The 22189-nt window shown below is 35.4% G+C and overlaps 1 protein-coding gene across 12 annotated transcripts in view; it reads right to left on the bottom strand.

The window, feature by feature from the left end:
• Window positions 1-3857: 3857 nt before the first annotated feature.
• The window catches only part of LOC108977132 (protein N-terminal glutamine amidohydrolase), a 41384-nt gene continuing 23052 nt past the window's right edge, over window positions 3858-22189 (bottom strand). For all 12 annotated transcript variants that reach the window (XM_018946690.1, XM_018946691.1, XM_018946695.1 and 9 more), the window contains 4 exons: window positions 12573-12726; window positions 5964-6112; window positions 5000-5124; window positions 3858-4897 (listed from right to left, as the gene is read on the bottom strand). In XM_018946690.1, coding sequence (XP_018802235.1) covers window positions 4764-4897; window positions 5000-5124; window positions 5964-6112; window positions 12573-12726 — 562 coding nt within the window. In that variant the 3' untranslated portion in view covers window positions 3858-4763. The remainder of the gene's footprint in view (window positions 4898-4999; window positions 5125-5963; window positions 6113-12572; window positions 12727-22189) is intronic.

Raw genomic sequence — 22189 nt, 5'->3', positions numbered from 1 at the left:
ATTTTAAAATATTTTTCAAACAACTATGCCTTTCGGTAGTTTAGAAGGAATATATACATATATATATTTTCTGGGTAAAAGGTTTCTTTTTGCTCGGAATTATCATTTAGCGAGCATATAATGCAGGTGAATTGAAATTAAAATTCAATGCGACTTTAATATGGCACATCAACTTTGTTAAAGCGAATGTTGTAATCATTCATCAAATGCCTAAATAACCAAAGAAATTACTGCCAGCCTTTAAGCTAGTCCGCTACGCCTAACAAACTTAATTTCGTTCATGACCCCATGTCGTGACGAACTAAATTATTTGTGTGTCAAATGCACTGTCATAATCTCCATTTCCTGCGAGTTTTGCAATAATTTTGTGTTCATGCACGTCGAGCACCACTTTGTTGGTAAAAATTATTATTATTTAGAAATAATATATAAAACACTCTGGAATATCTCCTTTCTCTGCTATATACAATCTTTCAAGGAATTTTCACTTTTAACATGGAATACATATATTTTTCACTTGACTATTTGTTTGTTAAATATTATTTTGTATATATAATATGCGTAAATTGTATTCAAGCATGTTATTTTTATTATTTTTACGTTTTAATTTTTATTGTAGCATATTGCTAAAGAGTTGTGAAAGAGTTCAAAAATACGAAACTTTAAGTATCTGGATTAAGACAGCAATTTATGTGAATGGCTTAGAATTTACAGCATTTGTGATTGGGGGTCTAGGTGTTTTTGTTATGGGTGTCAATGTGAGTTACAATTTTAAAGTATAAGTGTGGTAAGTATAACCTAAGGGTGTGTGTGTGTGGGTGTAGAGAGTCAAAAGCTTACGAGAAACACCATCGAGATAAAGATTTAGTTATACCGTTAAATTTTTGTATAAATATCATCATTGTAATAGCTTTGTATGCATTAACTACCACATGTGTATATGTATATATATATTTCTTCACATATTCATGTACATAAGTATGCTACAAATATTTATAGCTGCTTTCAATTGAGTTTAAATTGAATTGATAAATTCACCAACCGCTTAAATTACGAATAGTATAAGTATATAGTAGATGAGTTTAAATACTTTACGCTTATAATATTTAGCATGTATACAATATATTTTTTGTTGTTGTGTTTTAAAAATTATGGTTTAACTTTAAGACTTGCACAGTGAAAATATTATTTTTTACATATGTATGTATGTATGTTTGCATGTATATAATAACTTCGCTCCGCTTTTGCATGGTTAAGCAAATACAGTTATTTGTGTGTGTTCTTTTTTTTGTATAATGTACTTAGTGGCTTTTATTTGCCTTTATCGCCTATGTTTCAGTTTCGGTATATCTTTTACATTTATTTTCTAAAGTTTAGACATATTTAATAGATATGTATATATATATACATATATATAATTTATTATGAAAAGTTTAATGCTTTTCATTTAATTTATGCTTAGATTTTTGCATTTTCCTTTATTGCATATATTTTATAAATTTTAATGAAAACTTCGCTTATTTTAAGTTGCACTAAAATGCATTATCTCAATATATTGCATTCATAAAAATAGTACGATAATAATAAATAGTAGTCGTAGTATATGTAAGTAATTAGTAGTAGAAATAATGTTAACTTGTGTTTTTGGGCCATTTTTATTTATTTATTTTTTGAAAAAAAATTTTTTTTTTGGCAACATTGCTTTTTAAACAGTTCATAAGGCTATTCGTACTGAAATAGAATTTTGGCTAAACTTAAATACAGGGTGGGACCGTTGCTGCTACTGCGTGCTATTTCAATATCTTTCCGATGGAAGTAAAAAAGATTTCCATCAGTTTACAAGTACCAAAGAAAATATCTAAACTGCAATGTATGTGTTGCATAAGTTAGGAACACAATAATAAGAATAAAAAAGCACGAGAAGACTAATGATCGTGTTAACATGAAGACCGTTATGTAAAACTATATTGTAACTTTATTTGCAGTCCTCATGTAAAACCGCGTGGTGAAATAATTACTATTACTATAACACAACTTAAGTGGTACAAGAGAACTTCTTATTAGATAACTATCTTCGTAGATTAACATATCAATAGATAGGTTTCCATTAAAATTCTGTGGTTCTTAATTCTGAGTGCTGAGAAGAAGTATATCGTTAACTGGAAGAAACTGGTTAGGCTAGAGTAATTTTTATTAAAAATGTAAAAAATTCTTAGAGCTTAATATATATAAAGTTTGCCTAAATGAATGCGTTTACATTAGCATTAGCCTCGAAGACTGCAGAGATTTGTAATTTACTCCTGTGGGATATTTTATAAATTTGAAAAAAATTTATTTGCTATTAAACACCACAACGATCACTTCGATTTACTGCTTTTCAAACAAATGTTTGATAATATGAAGTCGATTATTATTTGCTGGTGCGGATAGATTGGACTACTATATAAAATATTATATTCATATATCTAATTTAGTTGAGTATAAAAATGTACACATTTAAAAATCGTTTCAAAAATATTACTATATATATGTTGGAGTATAACTGATGAAAACATAATTTAAATAACTTCATGTATTAATTGATATATTTGATTTTATGTAGAATACAAACTTATTTACTAGTGTAACTTTCAAGGGCAATTGATTTGCAAAACTTAACATTTTTTAGAAGACTCATCACAAGGCAATTTAAATTGTAATTTCTTTTCCTATAATTTTATTATTATTTATTAATTATTGTTTTTCATTAATAAAACAGTGGTATTTAAATTAAAATATCAAAGTTTTTAAAAAAAATTCAATACCACATACTTATGTATATGTATATCGGTAATTTATTAATATGCCAATATTTTAAAATGACTTAAATCGATTTAGATAAATCGAAATGAATTTAAGGTATTCTAAACAATTTATTCGGAACCGGATATTTCAAAATCTCCAAAAAATCAAAAGCTAAAGTCGACTTAAGCAACTGCTGTTTGAGTTATATATTAAGGTTTTCAATTTAAAGTCTGACTTTTGCAATTGAGGCTCAACTTTCTTTTCGTAATTGAAATTCTTACATCAAAATATGAATAAATGCATATATATTTCTTTTGCAACTTATGTGTTTACATATCTCATATGGGCGTTCAACGACAATGAAGAAATGATGAACTCGAGTGTAAATTTTTTCAAAAGACTATTAATTGTACTGTGCTGGCGCAAAATCACCAACTCAGAAAACATTTTCGGGCTGTTTGCTGTAGCAATGAATTAAGAGTGCCTCAGAAATAACAGAGTTGTTGTACCAATTAATTAGTGTGACTTTAAACATTTGGATTAGGTTATAAGAAACTGGATAAAAATTTGCCGAATGCATATTGCAAGGTGACTGGCTAATATTATAGTAATATATAATTTTTTGTGTATTTTTTTCGAACTTCTATCGCTGAATTTTAAACCTTAGTATGTTTTTTTTCCTCAGTTAATTATATTGTTTGCTTCTAAGCATGAATCTGAATACAAAAATACGTTATCATTATAATTACGATATTGTTATGTCTTTTTTAGTTATATAAGCAGATATTTATTGTAAATGTAATAGTTCATGTATTTATTATTAACTATATATTAGTTAATATATTTTCTATCTGTTTTCTGATTTAAACATTAATTTAATACTTAATAGTTTATGTTGTGTTATCTTTGATTACAAAGTTCTTTCCATTCATATGTATTGCCTTCTGCCATCATTATGCCACGAAATGCATATACCCCGCTGAATATTTATACCCTTCCTCCCAATGCGCCACAAACGTCGACACATGCCAATAGCAGCAACTTATAAGAGATTCCGGCAGACGTCTAGCTAATTTTGTTGTTGATGCCGATGCATCTGCTACCCGCAACCATCCGTCGGTCAACAGTCGATTATTCAATCAAGCATGAAGTTTTCAACAGCGGCCATTAAAGCCAACGAATCCATCAAATTCTACTTGGTATGCTAGCGCCAGTGTCGGCAAGGATGCTTGGTTATAAATATGAGAAGCCAACAACAACAGCAGCAAATAGAATGGCATGCATACAAGTGAAAATATTCCTCGGCTTAGCACATACCTGGAAAGCATTTTTTACTGAATGCTGGCAAAGCATTCTAGTCTTCTCACTAAGGAGTTGCGAGGTGCAAGCGGTAGGACTGCTCATGTAGTTCTGCGCATAATAGAAGCATTGTCAATCGGAATGAACCGGAAGGAAAAATCGGCACTTGTTCGAGGATCTTGCAGTCGTTAAAGCTTGGCAGCTTTGCTTGGCTAAAGCTAAAGGTAATTTTGTATTGTATGCAAATTAAGTGACATTTTCAGCTGTACATTGATAGCCTGCATGGCATTCGTGCGCCGAGTGCAAGCGAGTAATTTGAGTGCGACATTGAAGGCAGCTTTTGCTGACGATAATATCTAGCTGAAACCAGCTATAACTTATTCATGTTGTCCTCAATTCTGCTCCTTTACTTATTGGCATGTGCTGCTGCTGTTATTGTTATTTATTTGATCTTTACGTTGACACTCACGACATAGCATCACTGCTTACAAAACATTGCTAGACCCTCAATGCACTCCGTATTGCTATTAAATAATTCATATAAGCGTAAACAACTAGTCCAGTAGCAACTCTTTCGTTTTCTCATTTTCTACTGCAAGTGCACATGCGGCGTTTTGGCGCTACTGTCGGCTCGTTAACTTGACTGGCACTTCATTGATAGCTGTTCAGCAATGTTGATATTATTTGTTGTTCTGCTGCGCCACCACATTCGGCGCCTTGTAGAAGGTTTGCACGAATTCCGAGAGGCTGTAGACGGTGCCGGGTCCCTTGCCCGCATTCATGCAGATAAAGTCACCCAAACTATGCGCATTGCCTGGAGGTAGATTGAAATGATAAAAATTAATGAAATTAAATTCAAGCCCAATAACATCATAATCGAATAGTAAATGCTGAATAAATGCCTGAAATGCCTTACTGCTTGACTGTATGGGCGGGTATGACGGCGGTGGCTTTATCCAACTGCCATCTGGCCTTCGCATGTGGCGGCGGTCGGATGAGAACTCACTTAGATATGTTTCTGCGGGTATGACTCTGAAGTACCTACAAATAAAATGATATGATGATATTAAATATTTACATATAGTAAGTTAATGCGGAATGCATAATTTTTCAATTCCATCAACCCAATAAGACGATATAAATGAAATTTGCAAACTTGATTTTGCGACTTGTTTCAGAAATCAGTATTTTTTTTTTTCGATATAAGAAAACATACAGAAGCACATACTGAGCCTTCTATTTGCGGCTTTTATAACCATTCTACATGGTTTAGTTCTCTCGAGAATACCCAAAAGTGAGCACCAACTCAAATCAGACCTACTTAATAAATCTAATGTTTTTCAGTGTATCGTTTGATGTTTGTTTAGTAAAATTGGTCATCTTCTCGATATTCTTGTGGATTTATCGGTACACTCATTTATTTCTGAAATTTATTGATTTATAAATTCTGTAACGTGTCCAATTCCTGGATATCGTAGACAATTATTGACGAAATTCACTCATAACCAGAGCTACCTTCATATATAAATCGATTCCTAGCTTTCGCTAAGCTTTTCAACCAAATATGCAAATCTGAATAATTTTTCTCAAATATAGAAGACAACTGCACATACTTCTCCTAGCTTGATCCTTAATTATATATTAAATTCATCAAAAGATACGCTTATATGACGTACACACGGGACAGAGAAAGTTAGGGAGTTCTGCTAAAAAAATTTCGTAGATTTTTTCTGTAACAATTGTTGGGTGGAGGTTCCGTATCTTATATTATTCGCGGTTCTCGGTTTTTTCTCTACTTCCCTGCTTATAACGTCCATATTCCGAAGTAATTTGACATCTCACAAGCCACGGGAAATTTAGTACAAACATTTTTCTCTCACCTATGATGTTCCGGTCTCAGCGCAAGATCCGAGCGAAACGTTTCTGTTACGTATTTGTGAAAATATGTAGGAAAAGGTAGTGTCGTGTCCAAGTCAAACACCAAGCAGCGATTTGGTGATGGATTGTGCATAAAGAAAACGTGGTAGTCCTAGAAGAAATGAAATATGAAAATTTAACTATATTTGAAATGCATATGTATATTACGTGGAACAGTAAGAATACAGTTATACAAGCCATCACATATATTTGTAAAAATGTTGTAATGCAGAAAAGAAAAAATCTAACGAAAAAACAATACTGCATTACATGTTCGTGGTGCGGGGTCCTACAAGGCTACAACTGGTAGCGGTAATAGGCGGACAAAAACACAGAGCCCAAGGGGACTTAAGACTGGCATGAAAGAGAAGTAATGTAACAGCTAATATACACGCTCACATAAAAGAAAAAACACATTCCATAACCATATACTTCTAAATATATGTATAAGCGCGAATGTAGATTTTTAAAGGTAAATTCTGGATGAATTTTTTGCGAGCTCTGTAATTGTAGTTGTGAACATTAACGCCGACGGGTATTTTGTGCACATGCCACGTACAACATGCTATACGCCGTTTACACGCTAAAATAACAACAAATAACGGCTACTGGTGTGGTGTGTATGATCCTCATTGAGCCATTGCGCCATCCGCCACAAACTTCCCTCGCCGACCGTAAAATTGGCGCGCCTTCAAGCTTTTACTTGCCTCAGCACATAATTTCTTTATTTTATTAGTAGACAAATTCGCAAAATTCACGAATAACCTCCAACTGCTACTAGCCAGCATAACAACGTGCTTGCAGGCCCCACTGAAATTGGCTCTTCCATGTAGGCTCGGCTCTTCATGTGCAATTGCTATTTTACTGTTTTTTTTTTTTTTTTTGAATTTTTTACTTTGTGCTCCGAAAAGTGGGCAAAGAAGAAACTCGAGGGCGGCTACTTAGACTACGTAGTTAGCCAATATGATTTTATTAATGCATGCACGGGAAAGGTTAAGTGTATTCGTGAGATTTTACTTTTACATACAAAAATTTACGAACAAACCAAGCGTCCATAGAATTGTGAACAGCCAAGGATAAGCCTAGTACACGCAGAATAAGCAATCAGCCAACAAGTCAGAACAGCCGAGCCACACATTTCTTATGTGCCTTTTTCCGAGCTGTGAGCTAACATACCAAATCGCCACCGAATATTCACGGAATTGCATCTACAGTAACAACACAGTTAGCACTGCAGCACGAAGCTTTGTGTGACCCTGGCCATGTAACTACTTTTCGCTAATAAAATTGAAGCAGACCATACATCACTCTCCAGTCATCTCAGCAGCGAACCCGTTGGCTGAGTAAATTCATACATAATTGATGATGCCGATCGGTTGAGATGGCCTGGTCACAGCCTCTGTCTGAACTGCAGCTACTCTTCAGCACAGGGTGGTAGTCACCGATGTAACTGCAATGCCTTTTCTAAACAGCCCTTCATCGACTTTTTTGTGTATTTAATGTTTGACAGTGACCGGGTGCAACTGACTAATGATTTTGAACGTTGCTTTTCGGTTTCACCGTATACGTAGACCATTAAGTACTTCAAACAAATACAATGTGACCTTTATTTGGAGAGAAGAAGAAAAGTGTAAGACGGCCGCATTTGCTGTCCTAATTTTAAGAATTTAGAAATCTCTTTATGGTGTCTATTAGCAATTTCAAAGAGAATTTAAAGTCAAATCCATTCAAAGTTTATATGAAAGTGATTCACAAGGTTCGGGTCGATTTCAGGATTGTATCACACCACGGTCTCAAAAAGCTAATATTATTATTTAGCAGTAATTAGTGTTGTGTGATTAAAAACTTTAAAAGGGGAAAAATCATAAGGGTCCATCCAGAGTGATTAAAATAGATCATACTTTCACGAATTATTCTGGAAGTAAAGAAAAAGAGCCCGAATTTATTTAAATCAAGCTTTATTACAAATGTATTTGACAGTATAAAAAAGTTTATCGACACTTTGGTGGCTACCGAATAACATTCTTCAAGAGGACATCCATGCGCTACAGTGTATTAAAAACCAGTGCTATTTGAAACAAATCATCGTCTATATAAGGCTTGCTAGTTAAGTTATACTCGTTTAGCGTACAACCCAACTAAAACTGTAATTGCTGAAGTTGACTGACCCAACGTTCATTACCACTTTTTTTTACTATTATACAAATAGAACCATGGTTGTAAAACACTGAAGTGTGCTTTAAACCAAACAAAGGTCGGTTTTTGGCAAATCCTAGAACGCCAAATGATACAACTAATTTTGTGCCAAGAAGATCCAGATTTACCGAAACATCTTCCTATAAATCATCTGAATTTTGACCTATTCTAATACGGATGATATTATTTCGAAGAGTCTTTTCGGTCATTTTTAATAAGTCGTGATGTGTAAATTTTTTTTCACTGTATTCAGTAATGTTTGCAATTTCATCGAAAAATGTACGTTTACAAATTAATCAATTTTATTATCAATATAATCGTTCTCCAATTGCAAGAATTGCTCGCTATTCGTCGAATTCTTCAAAATTTCAAGCGCACTTTTCTTTACATAATTTTCAAGTGCCAAGAAGACCCGCTCGAAGTAATGGAAATATCGCCGCCGTTCAGGCATCTTGTTGATTCTTCGTTCGATTCAAGTATTGAAATTGTCTGAAACCCTAACCTAACCGATTTTGAGAAAATTTGGACCGGCATTCGTATAAAATTGATCTCTCTTAAGAATTGAAACCATTGGACCTCCGTAAATGTGGAGAATTTGCTGACTTTGCCTTGGAAGGTGCGAAGAAAATTCACAAATTATTCATGAACTAATATTACATTCACCTAAATTGTCAGTTTGGTAAGGTTTTTGGTCTAGTGGAATTATTGGTCCGTACTCCATTCGAAATGAAGCTGGAGACACTGTTATTGTGAATCGAGAGCGGTATGGATCGATGATAACCACTTGTTTATGACTGCAATTGGAAGAAGGTGGTCGTGCCATACACCACGTCTTTTTTCTCAAACATTTATAGTTGATGACAAAGAAAAGTCGTCGTTCTAATGTGGTTGAAACCAATACACAAAATGACAAGGGATTCCAATACATCAACCGGATCAATGTCAAGACTTATTTGAAATTTAGTTCAACAGGTCAAAATTCACCCAGCAGTGGCCTAAAAGCAATGTTCCTGGTTACATACCTGCAAATAATTGGCCTCCCAGAAGCACTGATTGTAATCAATTTGACTACAGTTTTTGGTCAGAGTTCAAAAAATGTACCTGTCGAATAGTTAGTTCAAAGTATGTAGTAGTTAGAAGTAAGCTTCAAAAGGGTTATGCATACATTTCAAGCTCAAGATCAACCAAATCTTAAAAACTTTTAACCTTCTGCCTTTCAATTCAATGCATACATACATTGTTACTATTCATATTTCATCTGAAATCTGTTCGATTCTATGAATAAACAAGTTAGAGAGGGCTTCGCTTATAACCGAGCATTTCATAATATTGCAATTTGGAAGAATTAAAGCCAGAGAAGTATTTTCAATTACATAAGGTTTGTTAGTTATATGGGGCATAGAGCGAGGTTTTACCTGATTTTAATGTTTGTAAGCACAAAAATGCGCCGTTATTAGAAAAACACGCTCTCTCAATTGTATTAAGATAACTCACATATTGAACGATATATACTTTATAAATTCACTCAAAAGTTCGAAAATCCGTATATTAGGTCTAAAGCGATCCGATTCCAACCATTTTTGACATACAGACAAACCATTGTCAGGAAAAGATTATCTTTGAATTTCAATTACATTAGGTTGTGAAATATCTCTCTTCCGCCTTTTTGTCTTTTGAATTTCGCGGCTATATATAAAGCGCTACAAAGCTCGTATATAGCAATACTATACATCTTTAAACGTTCTTGACATAACCTACAAAACGACGCTATGCATGATTAGTTTGGATTTTGCTTTAAACAGTTATGGACGAGTAAACATGGAGTTCACTAACGCCGAAATTAGCGCTATTTTGAAGTTTTCCTTCGTTAAAGACAAATCCGGCGGAAGATGGCTTCTCGCCCAGAAGAGGGGATTTAGTCACCAAACCATATTAAACCATCTAGAGAAAGTGGTATGCTGCTGAAACGGAACGAACTCGACCACCAGGATTGTGCTCGTTGATGACTCGTCAGAAGCAACAGGAGCTCGGATGGGAGGTTTTATCGCGTCCACCATATAGGCCGAACATAGCGCCAAGTGATTACCACCTGTTGCTGTCCATGGCGAACGCCCTTGTTGATGTAAAGTTGAACTCAAAAGGGGCTTGTGAAAAGTGGCTGTCCGAGTTCTTCGCAAATAAGGGCTATTATGAAGTTGCCGTCTAGATGGAAACATATTAATGGACGAGACGGCGCATATTTCAACTAAATCCGATTACTGCAACACTTTTTATAAAGCATTGAATAAAGAGCAAAAAATCGGAAGGGAGATATTTGACAACCTAATATATCTCACATATTGACCGCAACTTGGGGTAAAAATTAAGTATAGGTACTGGCGTCAAAATACCCAGTACCCAGGGGCTTGATCCGTTTTGGTTTCATTTCTACAGTGTTTAGTCATAAGGTGGTATGTATATTCCAAAGGCATTATTCGTGCAAAGTTGTATCCTGTTATTCGTTTTCAAATCTTCACACTGTAATATGCGATTGTCAGTAGAATGTCTTATACCGAAGTTGCTTAAAATCGGTTGGGCGCGTCCCGAGATATGTGTATTGACCTAAGAGTGGACGGTGCCTCTCCCATCATCCATTTTGGCTATACCATCTCAAATTTAATGTCACAACTTTATGGGGCGGGGCTACCATCCGATTTCACCTATTTTTAAACTGTCGGTTAGAGTTTTTATAATTTAAGTAGTTTAAGACATTACATTACATAAAATTTATTTTTTATATTACATTTTTAAAATTTTCGGCCCCTTGTTACTGCGATCACCTGTGACAAATTAGAGTTTTATATCTTAATTTAGTGCTGACGAACATACACCTTTTTTTGACCAGGAAGCGCGCATACCATACCAAGTTTCGTCAAGATGTCTTCATTTCTATTATTATATCCATATGGTACGTACATAACGACGCACATGTGTGTCCTTTCACGGTACCGATTAAAGAGAGTATGTTTTTCTCTCATGGAGAACTTCAGTTGCTAATTGTTCAAATTTTCGAACATATTTTTGCATATGTATAATACATCTACAATTTGAAGATTTAGAGTTGCAGAAATGGAAAATTCGGCAAGTTCACTAATAATGGTAAAGATAAAAACTAATTCTGAACTGTTTGTGTGAGGAGTTTGAAATCTTCGCTAAGAAACACTTTTCTATCATCAATCAATTTTCAATTCAAAAGCATTATTTGCGTGAAAAGTGCAAATGTTCGCGCATTCGGCTGCGTGGAAAGGACGGCAGATATGGCGTCAGTAACGGAGACAAGGCACGTACGTGCGTTTAACATACCCAGGAACGTGCAGGGCATTACATGAATGTGTTTATATACATGAGCTGAAATATAAATAACATTGTCGAATATATGTTAGGAGGGTTCGAAAAATTTAGACAAACAAGTAATATAAAAACACTTTTTAATCATCAGATACTTTAGGATAACTTTTTTAAGATTCGATTGACGACGAGGAATAAAGTAAAGACTAACTTTCATATTGCCTGAAAATTTGTAAACATAATAGTATTTTTTGACAACTTTGAGCATTCGGATGTAAAGTTATAGAATTATTTTGATTTGATAATATTTTAAATAAGTTTGTTTTGTGAAATCGATAAAATCAGCTAACATCTACGATCCCATCTGAACAATTCCTTCGGAGATTGTATCTTTGTCTCTTTTTAAGTTTTCCGTACGATTTTGAGCTATTAGTTTGTATGGCAACTATATTCTATATTTTCCGAGATCCGCGACCGCAACAAATATGTAGCTTCGCGGAATTTTCAGATCAATATTTTAATTACTGATGGACTAGTTCGCGTATATACAGGCAGGCWGGCAGACAGAGCTAAATTTACTCAGCTAGGGTTTCCGACGTATGCTTCTGGGCAAATTTAATAAAACTTGCTCAATGTATAATTAAAAACAGTAATTGGAAATCAGTTCAAATGTAATCGTTTTCAAGCGTATGAAAGTTACTCATACGCCCATATTCTCAGTACTATGCCCTAGCGCACCCTAATCGAAGGATTGGATTTTTTGCGAAGAATAGGGCGAAGAAAGAGTATTAGATATGAATGTGTTGTGGCGTCTGTGTATAGAATTTGACACTAGCTTTGCAACAGTTTAAATAAGGCAGCTGTGCGAAAGGGAGAAACAGCAAGAAAATCGGTAAGCGCTTACAAGTGCCACTTGTGCGCGACAGAATGTGTTGCGCTTTATTTGAACATTGCTGCCTTCGTTGTTTTTTTTCGTTTTGTTCTTTTTTCGTCTATTCGACTTTCTTCTTTCGTACTTTACACACATTGTTGTTTGATTTGTTACTTACCCATATCACGACCTGATCATCGCCACGTCCTGCTTTTTGGCGCCACAGCGGCACTGTGCGCCCCTCATTTGACACGAACACCGCGTAGCATTTGGAAAGTTCATCGATGCGTGTTTTCTTCACTTGTTCACAAAGTTTCCAAACATTCTCTTCGCTACAAATACACAATTTGGAGGAAGGAGAAGAGCATGAGTACAAAGAATTTAAGTATGTAAATGAATAAATGTTTAGAATAAGCGGAATGTCTAAGAATGTTGAACTATACTTGTGCACACCGTAAATATTCCAAATTCACATATGTGCAATATGTAAATATGTTATCAAGTATTCGATAGCTGCGCGAAAATCAACTGTTCACATCGCAGGGTGAAGTTCTATTATATTTCGCTAGACAAAAAAGTTTTTTATGATATCTATAATAGCGCATCTAAACGCTTTCAAGACGATTTAATCAGTAGGAAGAGCATAACAAAATCTTGATAGTGCATTTTTAAGTATTAAAATAAGGTTTTATTGGACTCATTAGAGACACTGCTACAAACTGAAAGATATATGCATACACTATAAAATGTGAGATGAAATAATCTTTAATTTTCTGTAGTCCAAAAATGTATTATTTTAAATAGGGGTTACCGAAAAGTTTCTCTTTTAAATCTGTTATATGATTTATCATATGTAACGAGGCTCTAACAGGTCAGATCCTCTATCATTTTGTCTAGAAAAAATATGCTATGAAAAAAATTTGCCTTAGAAATATTAAATGCTTTTTACAGACTTGTGAGTACTTTAAATAAAAAGCTATTTGTCTACCAGACGGCTCTAGCAGACCTTCTAAGGTTCCCATGTAAACAAAAGCAAAAAAAAAAAACTTTTTCCATAAAAATATTTAATTTTTATTGGGCAGTTGTATATCAACTATACAATGGCCCGAACGGAAAAATTTATTAGTAGATCGTAAAAAGTAATCCAAATCAAATGCCAAATTTCGTGACGATATATTGCCAAATAACTTTCTATATAAGAACTTTTTTGATTTTTCATGTGTCAAAGTGATCCGGCAATGGCTCCAGCAAATTAACAGCTTATTGGGTAGACATGTGCGTTTCAAGTCCGCTGACCATTTATATATGTCAAAATCGCTACTATTTTATTACTCGCAGCTATACACATACATGACCATATAAATATATGAAATTCTATGTATCTAGATAAATATTATTATCTGATGATTTAATGATTAGACTAAACCAATCAAATGAATAAATCTGACCATGGTTTTCAGCATAATAATTAGATAGCCACAATAAATTTTGCGCCTGATATTTTTTGTTATGTTACAAATCCAACAGTTATTTCCTTTTTGTTTCTGCGCCCAATTTTTTTAATTTCTCACGACAATGAAAAACGAATATTTTTTAATTACAATTACAGGAAGTGAGAAAAGGAAGCGGCGAGCCGCAAGCAGCTGTGCCATTACCTCCGCACAACTGAACTTTTGCCTCGTCAGTGGCCAGCAATGCATGACATACTATATACCATATGTACATATGTAAATAGAGAGCGCAGACACGCCGCATTATAAGCAAAACAACAAAAACAGTGCGAATTTTAACTAAATGATAAAAAAAGCGCACAATCAAAGTTAGAAAGTATAACAGTGAACATATGTATGTACATATGTATATACATATTACACAGCTATGCATGTGAATATGTGTGCGTGCGTGCATGTGTTAAAACTCAAGTGACCGAGCAGTCAGCACTTGCAACGAACAAATGTAGCAAAAGGCTAGGAACAACAATAATTTGTGCCAGCAACAGTTACATTCGGCGCACAACCCAACCAACCGCTTAATTTCACTGTGTTGAATTTTCGCAGGCTTTCGGGTGTTAACTTGCTCACCTGTCCACGAACTGCTTACCGGTTCGGTTCATTTCGTTGATGGTTAGATGTCTGCGGGAAACATAATTTTGGGAGGTTTTTCAAACTTCGCAGAAGGGCAAACTGTTTTCTATTCACCACGAAGCCCTCTTTGCATGACCCACTCCTGAGTTCTTGCATGTACTTATGCTACGTGTGTGTGTAATAAAGCATTAAGGATAAACAAATACGCTACGTACTCACACATTAATTCTTTCTCTAGTATATAACATATAATATCATATATGTATGTATGGAAGTGTGAAACCTGATTTATCACAGGTATTGTTGTATTTTTATTACGTTTTCACATGCTCACTTATGGTGCACTCGTTATGAAGGCTCTCAAACTTTCTTAAGTTGTTATATTTTATTGAAATTAATAAATAAGCATCTTCTTAATTTATATGCTAGCTTCAAGGAAACTCAGCAGAAAATACCTTCTATTTAGCTGCTGTACTTAATAACATGTAAATATAATTTAAATTCAAATTTATTAAAATGGTTGATTTACGCCCCTATTAAGCATCCATAATAGCTGCCGTTCCACAACAGAATACCAAAATTTACTATCAACCCTTATTATTCAGACCAAGAAAGAAAAATTTTGAAAACAAAAAAATAGCTAAAACTAAAAGAAAAATAATTTACGTCCGATTTGAGGTTGGGAAAAATAGGAAGGGGCATGGCTGAATCTTTAAGGGTTACGAATGTTTTATCTCGATTTCCGGAAAATCGAACATTTTATATTATATTTAAAAACAATTTGCGGATAACGTTTTACAATTTATAGTATACAAATGGTGAATTATTCCTATTAATCTCATTTATTGATCTTAGAAAACCACCATATGAGTTTTCCACGTAATATTTCTTTTCACATATTTTATTTGAAATATTTTTATTAATTGTCATATGAGACAAATCTGGTGAATACGGTGGTTGATCGATGGTATTCATTGCGTTTTTGACTTTAAATTCGGTCACAATCGTGGCTCGATGCGATGGTGCATTATCATCGTGTAAAAACCTTGAATTATTCCCCCACAATTCCGGCCTTTTCGACGAATGTTCTCACGCAAAAAGAACTCCTCATTGACCGTCTGTCTCTCTGAAACAAATTCATGATGCACTAAATCGCGAGTATCGAAAAAAAGAACCAGCATCACCTTGATTTTTAAGCGGCTTTGTGGTGCTTTTCTCGGTTTCGGTTCGTTTTTTTCCTCTCTATTTCTATGATTGTTTAATTGTTTGCATGTCAAATTCACAAATGTCTCACCGGCACTTATTATACTCTCGACGAATGTGGGATCGGAATTCTCCCGATCAAGCATGGTCAAAGAGACGTGTATACTGTAAAAATTCAGCTTTATTGGGGCGAGTCGTGTAAGAACGTGTTTCATATCCAAAATATTCAAAAAATCATTCAAACGGACTCGCGAGAGATGTCGAACTCTCTTGCCATTTTCTACCACTTGTCTGACGACTTTCAAGTACCATATCCTTCACTCACAGTTGAAGAAGTAGAAGGCCGACCAGAACGATTCATGTCTTCAACGATCTCTCGACTTGAAAGCTTTGTACCATTCGAAGGGTTGTATTTTTGAATTTGGATAGAAATACGACGCTTGAGACAAATTCTTTGTTAGATATTTGTATCCACTATAAAAATCACAAATCACTATACTGAGGTATACCGACTTAAGCAGCTGCTGTAAACCAACTGGTTAACAGTTCGCGCTCATAGTTGGCATAGTAGTTAAGGAGGATCAACTTAGAAAATACATTTTTTTGAAATATCTTTTACCGGAGAATTTGATAATAATTTCCGGTGCATTTTTGTCATAATGTACCCAAAGGAACATATGAAAAAATGCGGCGAAGATAATTTCTTTGTTGAAAAGATTTTAAAACGGAGCATCAGGTTCATCCGTACTCCATTCAAACAATGCATCAATATTTTATACTAATTGTTTTGACATCCTTTTGCAGGTGCAAATTCAAGTTGATTCGATTGTCTACAGTTCAAATGATTTTGCACGAGAATACATCATAAATGTTTTTTTTTTTTTCTTTTTGTTAATTGTTTTCTATCAGCTTTGTTCACAATTTGTTCAAATTCTTCAATAAATTTAAATACTATTAACATTGTTAATTAATTGTGCTTTCTACTGATAGAACTTCGACTACTGCCGATCATAGTTCTTATAAATTGTTGGCTTTCAATTTTGAAGTTTCTTTAAACGTAACAAAATTTAATACATAACATTAAAACCGATGTCAACGCACAGAAATTTATTATTTTAACGACTAACGTACAAATTATTTCAACTTTACTAAACACACCAAAAACTTATGTACATTGTACTCATAATTTACACACGGGATTTTTGCTGAGTTTTGTATTCAATAAGAAGTGAAAGTATGGACAATACCCAATTTACAAAATAACTGGAAGATACTCATTACAAAAATCAAACTCTGAATCTGTATTATTAAAAAAGCTCAAATAGTTCCAAATTTGACGTTTAATATATAATAGCTTTTTTTATTTTAGGGAATTATCGAATAATTAAGATAATCATAGAAGAATTATGCAAACTCGTAGTGTTGTGAAAAAAGCTTTTAAAATTTTGCAGCACTTGGCTCTGACAATTAATTAAAATGTCTACACGCTGCCTACAATTAGATCCATTTAATTTGCAAAGGATATTTTGAGAAACGTCAGGGAATCATATCACTCAGTGATTTCACAATAATTTCGAAAAGTTGATACTTTTGGAAAACAAGGTACTATCTAATTTCCTCTTCTCTTCTTCTATACTGGCGTAGAACCCACTTAATCGGCTATTGCCGAGTTAACAATCAATGCGCCACTCGTTTCTTCTTTTTGCAATACGGCTCCAATTGCAGATCCCAAGTTAAGCCAGGTCCTTTTGCACCTGATCTTGCCAACGGAGTGGAGGTTTTCCTCTTCTTCTGTTTTCCCCGGCGGGTACTGCGTCGAATACTTTCAGAGCTGGAGTGTTTTGTTCATTCGGACGACATGACCTAGCCAATGTAGCCGTTGTCTCTTAATTTGCTGAACTATTTCAATGTCGCGCAAAGGACCATAAATATTCCACAGAACCTTTCTCTAGAAAGCTCGTCACGTCGACTCACCAGATGTTATCATAGCACCATATAGCAAGATGGGAATAATGAGTGACTTATAGATTTTGGTTTTTGTTCTTCGGGAGAGAACTTTACTTCTTAATGCCTCCTTAGTTCGAAGTAGCTACTGTTAGCAAGACATATTCTGCGTTGGATTTTGAGGATAAAGCAGAACTAACGGCGCGGTTGTTGAGGCCAATGATATCAAAATTATTGCCGTACACCAGCAGTTGTACACTCTTCTAGAAGATTATACCTTCTTTATTCAGCTCTCCAGGTCGAATTATTTTCTTTAACAGTAGATTGAAGAAGTCGCACGATAATGGTCACTTTGTTTGAAACCTCGTTTGGTATCAAACGGCTGTGAGAAGCCCTTCCCGATCCTGACAGAGCTTTTGGTGTTGCTCAACGTCAGTTTACACTGCCGCAGCCTTTTCGTGCTGTCATAGGCAACTTTGAAATCGAAGAAGAGGTGGTGAGTGTTGATTCTCTTTTCATGGGTATTTTCCAAGATTTGGCGCATGGTGAATATCTGATCACTTGTTGATTTTCCAGGTCTACTTGGTGGTGGACTTTAATGTTGAGGAGGCTTAACCACGGTAGTTTCGCAGATTTTCGGGATCATGTTTTGTGGATTGGACAAAACCCACTTAAATTCTATTCATTGGACATGCTGAAAAGGAGCTGATGCATGCTCTTTATTAGTTCTTCGCCGTGTTTGAATAACTAGGCCGGCTATCCATCGACCCTCACCGTTTTTATACCCTGAACAGGGTATATTAAGTTTGTCACGAAGTTTGTAACACCCAGAAGGAAGGGTCAGAGACCCTATAAAGTATATACAAATATAAATGATCAGTTCGACATAACTGAGTCGATTTAGCCATGTCCGTCTGTCTGTACATATACGAACGTCATTTTCTCTTCAAGAAGCCGCTCATTTGTCGGAACTGCCGATATCGGACCACTATAACATATAGCTGCCATACAAACAGAACGATCAGAACCAAGTTCTTGTATGTGTATTTCCATAAAAGTTGGCACAGGTTATTTTCTAAAGCAAAAATATAATCTCCGAAGAAATTGTTCAATTCGGTTAACTATAGCATATAGCTGCCATATAAACTGAACGATCGGAATCAAATGCTTGCACGGGAAACTTCCTTATTCGAAGTGGTATCTTCACGAAATTTCGTATGAGTTATTGTCTATAGAAATAATGTAATATCGAAAGAAATTGTTCAGATCGGCTTACTATAGCATATAGCTGCCATACAAACCGGATGATCGGAATCAAGGGCTGGTATGGAAAACTTTCGCATTTGACCTGCCATTACTCGACGACGAAGGCTCTCTCACACCACGAATCGCACACCGAATTTGCGCTCCTTTATATGACCACTTTAGTAAATGCCACAAGGACCTACTAGTCTCAGTCTTTGACCAGTCTAACGCATTTGTTGGACGGCGGTGATGTCAGCCTTTATTTTTACGAGGACATCATCCAGCTGGGCAGCTGAATTTTCTAATTAAGGAAGATACCGAAAGTCCTGAGCTGCTTGAGCCATATTTAGAAAATTGTTTCTGGCTAACTTCAACAGATTCTGCTTGAAAATCAATCATTAAAATTTTAATATATTGTGGATAATTCACTTTGTCCGTAATAAATTGCATTTTATGACAAGATTTGCACTCATATACTTTCACAACATTACATTGTCATCTCTATGCTTGACTGAACATATTGTATTTTTAACGTGTATTTCACAATTCGCTTTTCGCTATATTTTATTACCACAGTACTGCTCGAAAATGTTGAATTTAGTTCCATCACTAAATATCCCTTTTGCTCAAAACTCTCCGCCGTGATTAACGTACCTTTTTGCGCAGTGCAATTGGTTCTTTTGTGAGCTTTTTGATCCGTGGAGTTCGTCAATTATACCCAGCTCCTCAAAGTTTCGCACAGTTCCATCGCTAATGTTTACTCTGCGAATCATAGCGATAAATATTTCTGATGCAGAAGTACATACGTGGCTGTTCCATGTATTAAAAGATATGTTTTGAAATACGCAGATCGATTAAGCTCACGCATATTTTTAAGGCGTAACATCCGGGTAAAACCGAAAGTTAGGTATTCACCACAATATATATATGGTATTTTCTGTAATTATGTTAGGTTAGATTCTTAGCGTACTAATGTAATTAGCTACTATATGCAGTCTTAAGTGAATCTATAAAAAATATAACTCATGTTTCTGATCTCATAAGCGCCTTGTTTCAATACAAATTATATTAGGCGTTTAATTTCTATTCACACTAGCTCGGTGGGATATCAGAAAGTGCTAGCTCCCTCTCGTAATCAGAGGACAATTATGGAAGAACCGTTGATATATTTCTACCTCCTATTCTTCCACAAAGCCTCTGCAATTGGCAACCTACCTACCCAATCCCATTCAACTGATAGCGGAGCTAGAGTGCCTTGGCTTGCCAGCTCGTCAGCATTACAGTTACCTGCGACACCCGTGCGGTCTGATACCCACAAAGTGAATCGATGCCATTGATAAAAACGCTAGGCATTCCTTAACCATCCCTCAACGCACAGTTAGTGAACTCAAGGGCAGTATCACCGTTCCGCCATGAGATTTAAGAGTCACTTCTCTTAAGGAAGCACTTCGGAGCAGTAAATGTACCACTGTTGTAATGACACGTATGTACCTCGGCTTGAAAAATATATTATATACTTCCATTAAGGCTTTCTTTCACATAATTTCATCATTTCCTGAGCCACGCTTTATAAAGAGATCCGACTCCAAAAATATACACCCACTTAACCCATTGTTACAGCGGGTACTTACAAAAAACAAAATATAAAATGAAATTTATTTCTCATAAAAATCTATGAAATTTTTGGTGAGAGAAGACGTTCACTTTTAATCAACTCCCTTACATTTGAGTTTATAAATTAGAGTCAAAAGTAAAGTAAAATCTCTCTCTTAGAATAAAAGGCAAAATAATTCAAATAAAGCAACAAAACAGTAAACTAGCTTTTTGGCTTAAATAAATAATGCTTGATTAGTTGCCTTTGGTTAAAACGTATCTTTTGGTTAGCAGAATGAGCATTTTATTACCAGTCATGAGTGTAGGCAATACGTTCTAGGTAATAAGTGACACGCAAAACTAGTCCAAGCACCTTCTTTGTGTAAATAAGGTTTCATATTAAGCTGGGTCGTAAATAACGTAACATAATTACAAATATCTTCTTTTACGACCTCTATTTAAGCCATGAATTTTCTACGATAAATATACCGGAATACCGCAATTTGCAGTTAATGATTTTTTAGGTCGACCAAATGAAAACAAAAACTACCATTTTAATGATTTAAGAATATTTTCGGAATAAGCCTCTTTTCGGCATTTTACAGCAACCCAGTCTAACGTAGCCTCCTACGCTACAGTCAGCTAAAAAGAAGTTAACCAATTTCCGCCCACTTGTGAGTCACACTGAGCCGCACTTAGTTTATTTGCTCATTTCGCTTTTGCACTGTCGCACTTGAGTATGTGTCACAAATTTTAACAAAGACGCGACATCGGGCCACCAACTAACTCGTCGCCTAACGCTCCACGGTTTGTGCTTAGTTTTATGACACGCCGGGTGGGACACACACCCCCACACACAAGTGTGATGATGAAAAGCGAATCGTGCCAAATGGACATAATATTCATAAACATGCGTGTAGCCACTGTTGCGCCTTCGCTCATGTTCGGCCTCTGTGGCATGCAACATTCTGCGACAGCAACAGTTTATGGCGACGACGCACCTACTTGCCTCACACTGATTCCAAATATGTATGTAAATAGTCTCGTCATTTATACAAACGTACAACATACATAAGTAACTATACATACTTACGAACACCGCCACGATGCCGTCATGGCAATTTTCCAAGCGCCAATTTCAAAGCTGGAGCGACAGCTCTATCCATCCTGCGCGCCGCTAACAGCGATCACGTGTGGCACGCCACTCGACTCTCGACCTGGTACAAGCAGCAATTATACCCGACCACCGCCATCGTGGCTACTCATTCAATCTGTGTGCGACCAATTCGATATCCTGATTGCAAGCTGGGATAAGCCATGTCGGGCCGAAATTAATTTCGATTTTAGTGCTGGTGAAAACTCGTTAGTTAAGCTTGATATATTACAACTGCTGGCAATATACTTGTGGGTTAGTCACAGCGGTGGCATAAAGCAATAGGAAGTCGCTCGTTGTGATAGCAAAGGAATCAGCCACTGAATTCGCTTCAAAACAATTTGCATACAATTACTGCCACAGTTCCACGTAAAAATGTATGTATGTTTAATGACATTCTCTTAATCGATTAAGTCAGAGTTTCACAAGAACTGAGAGTAATGTATTGTGTGATGATACATAAGCTGTCAGTGATTTAAAAAAAGTATCTAAGAGGTTCGGCGGCGAAGAGCTGATAAGGTGCATGCATCAGCTTCTTTGCAAAATATGGTCGGACGAAAGCATGCCCAACGA

This window comes from Bactrocera latifrons, unplaced genomic scaffold (genome assembly GCF_001853355.1).
Source record: "Bactrocera latifrons isolate USDA-ARS-PBARC rearing strain unplaced genomic scaffold, ASM185335v1 scaffold_84, whole genome shotgun sequence".
Classification (NCBI taxonomy): Eukaryota; Metazoa; Arthropoda; class Insecta; order Diptera; family Tephritidae; genus Bactrocera; species Bactrocera latifrons.
Note: the sequence above shows the minus strand (reverse complement) of the source record. Positions and strands in the feature narration are given on the sequence as shown.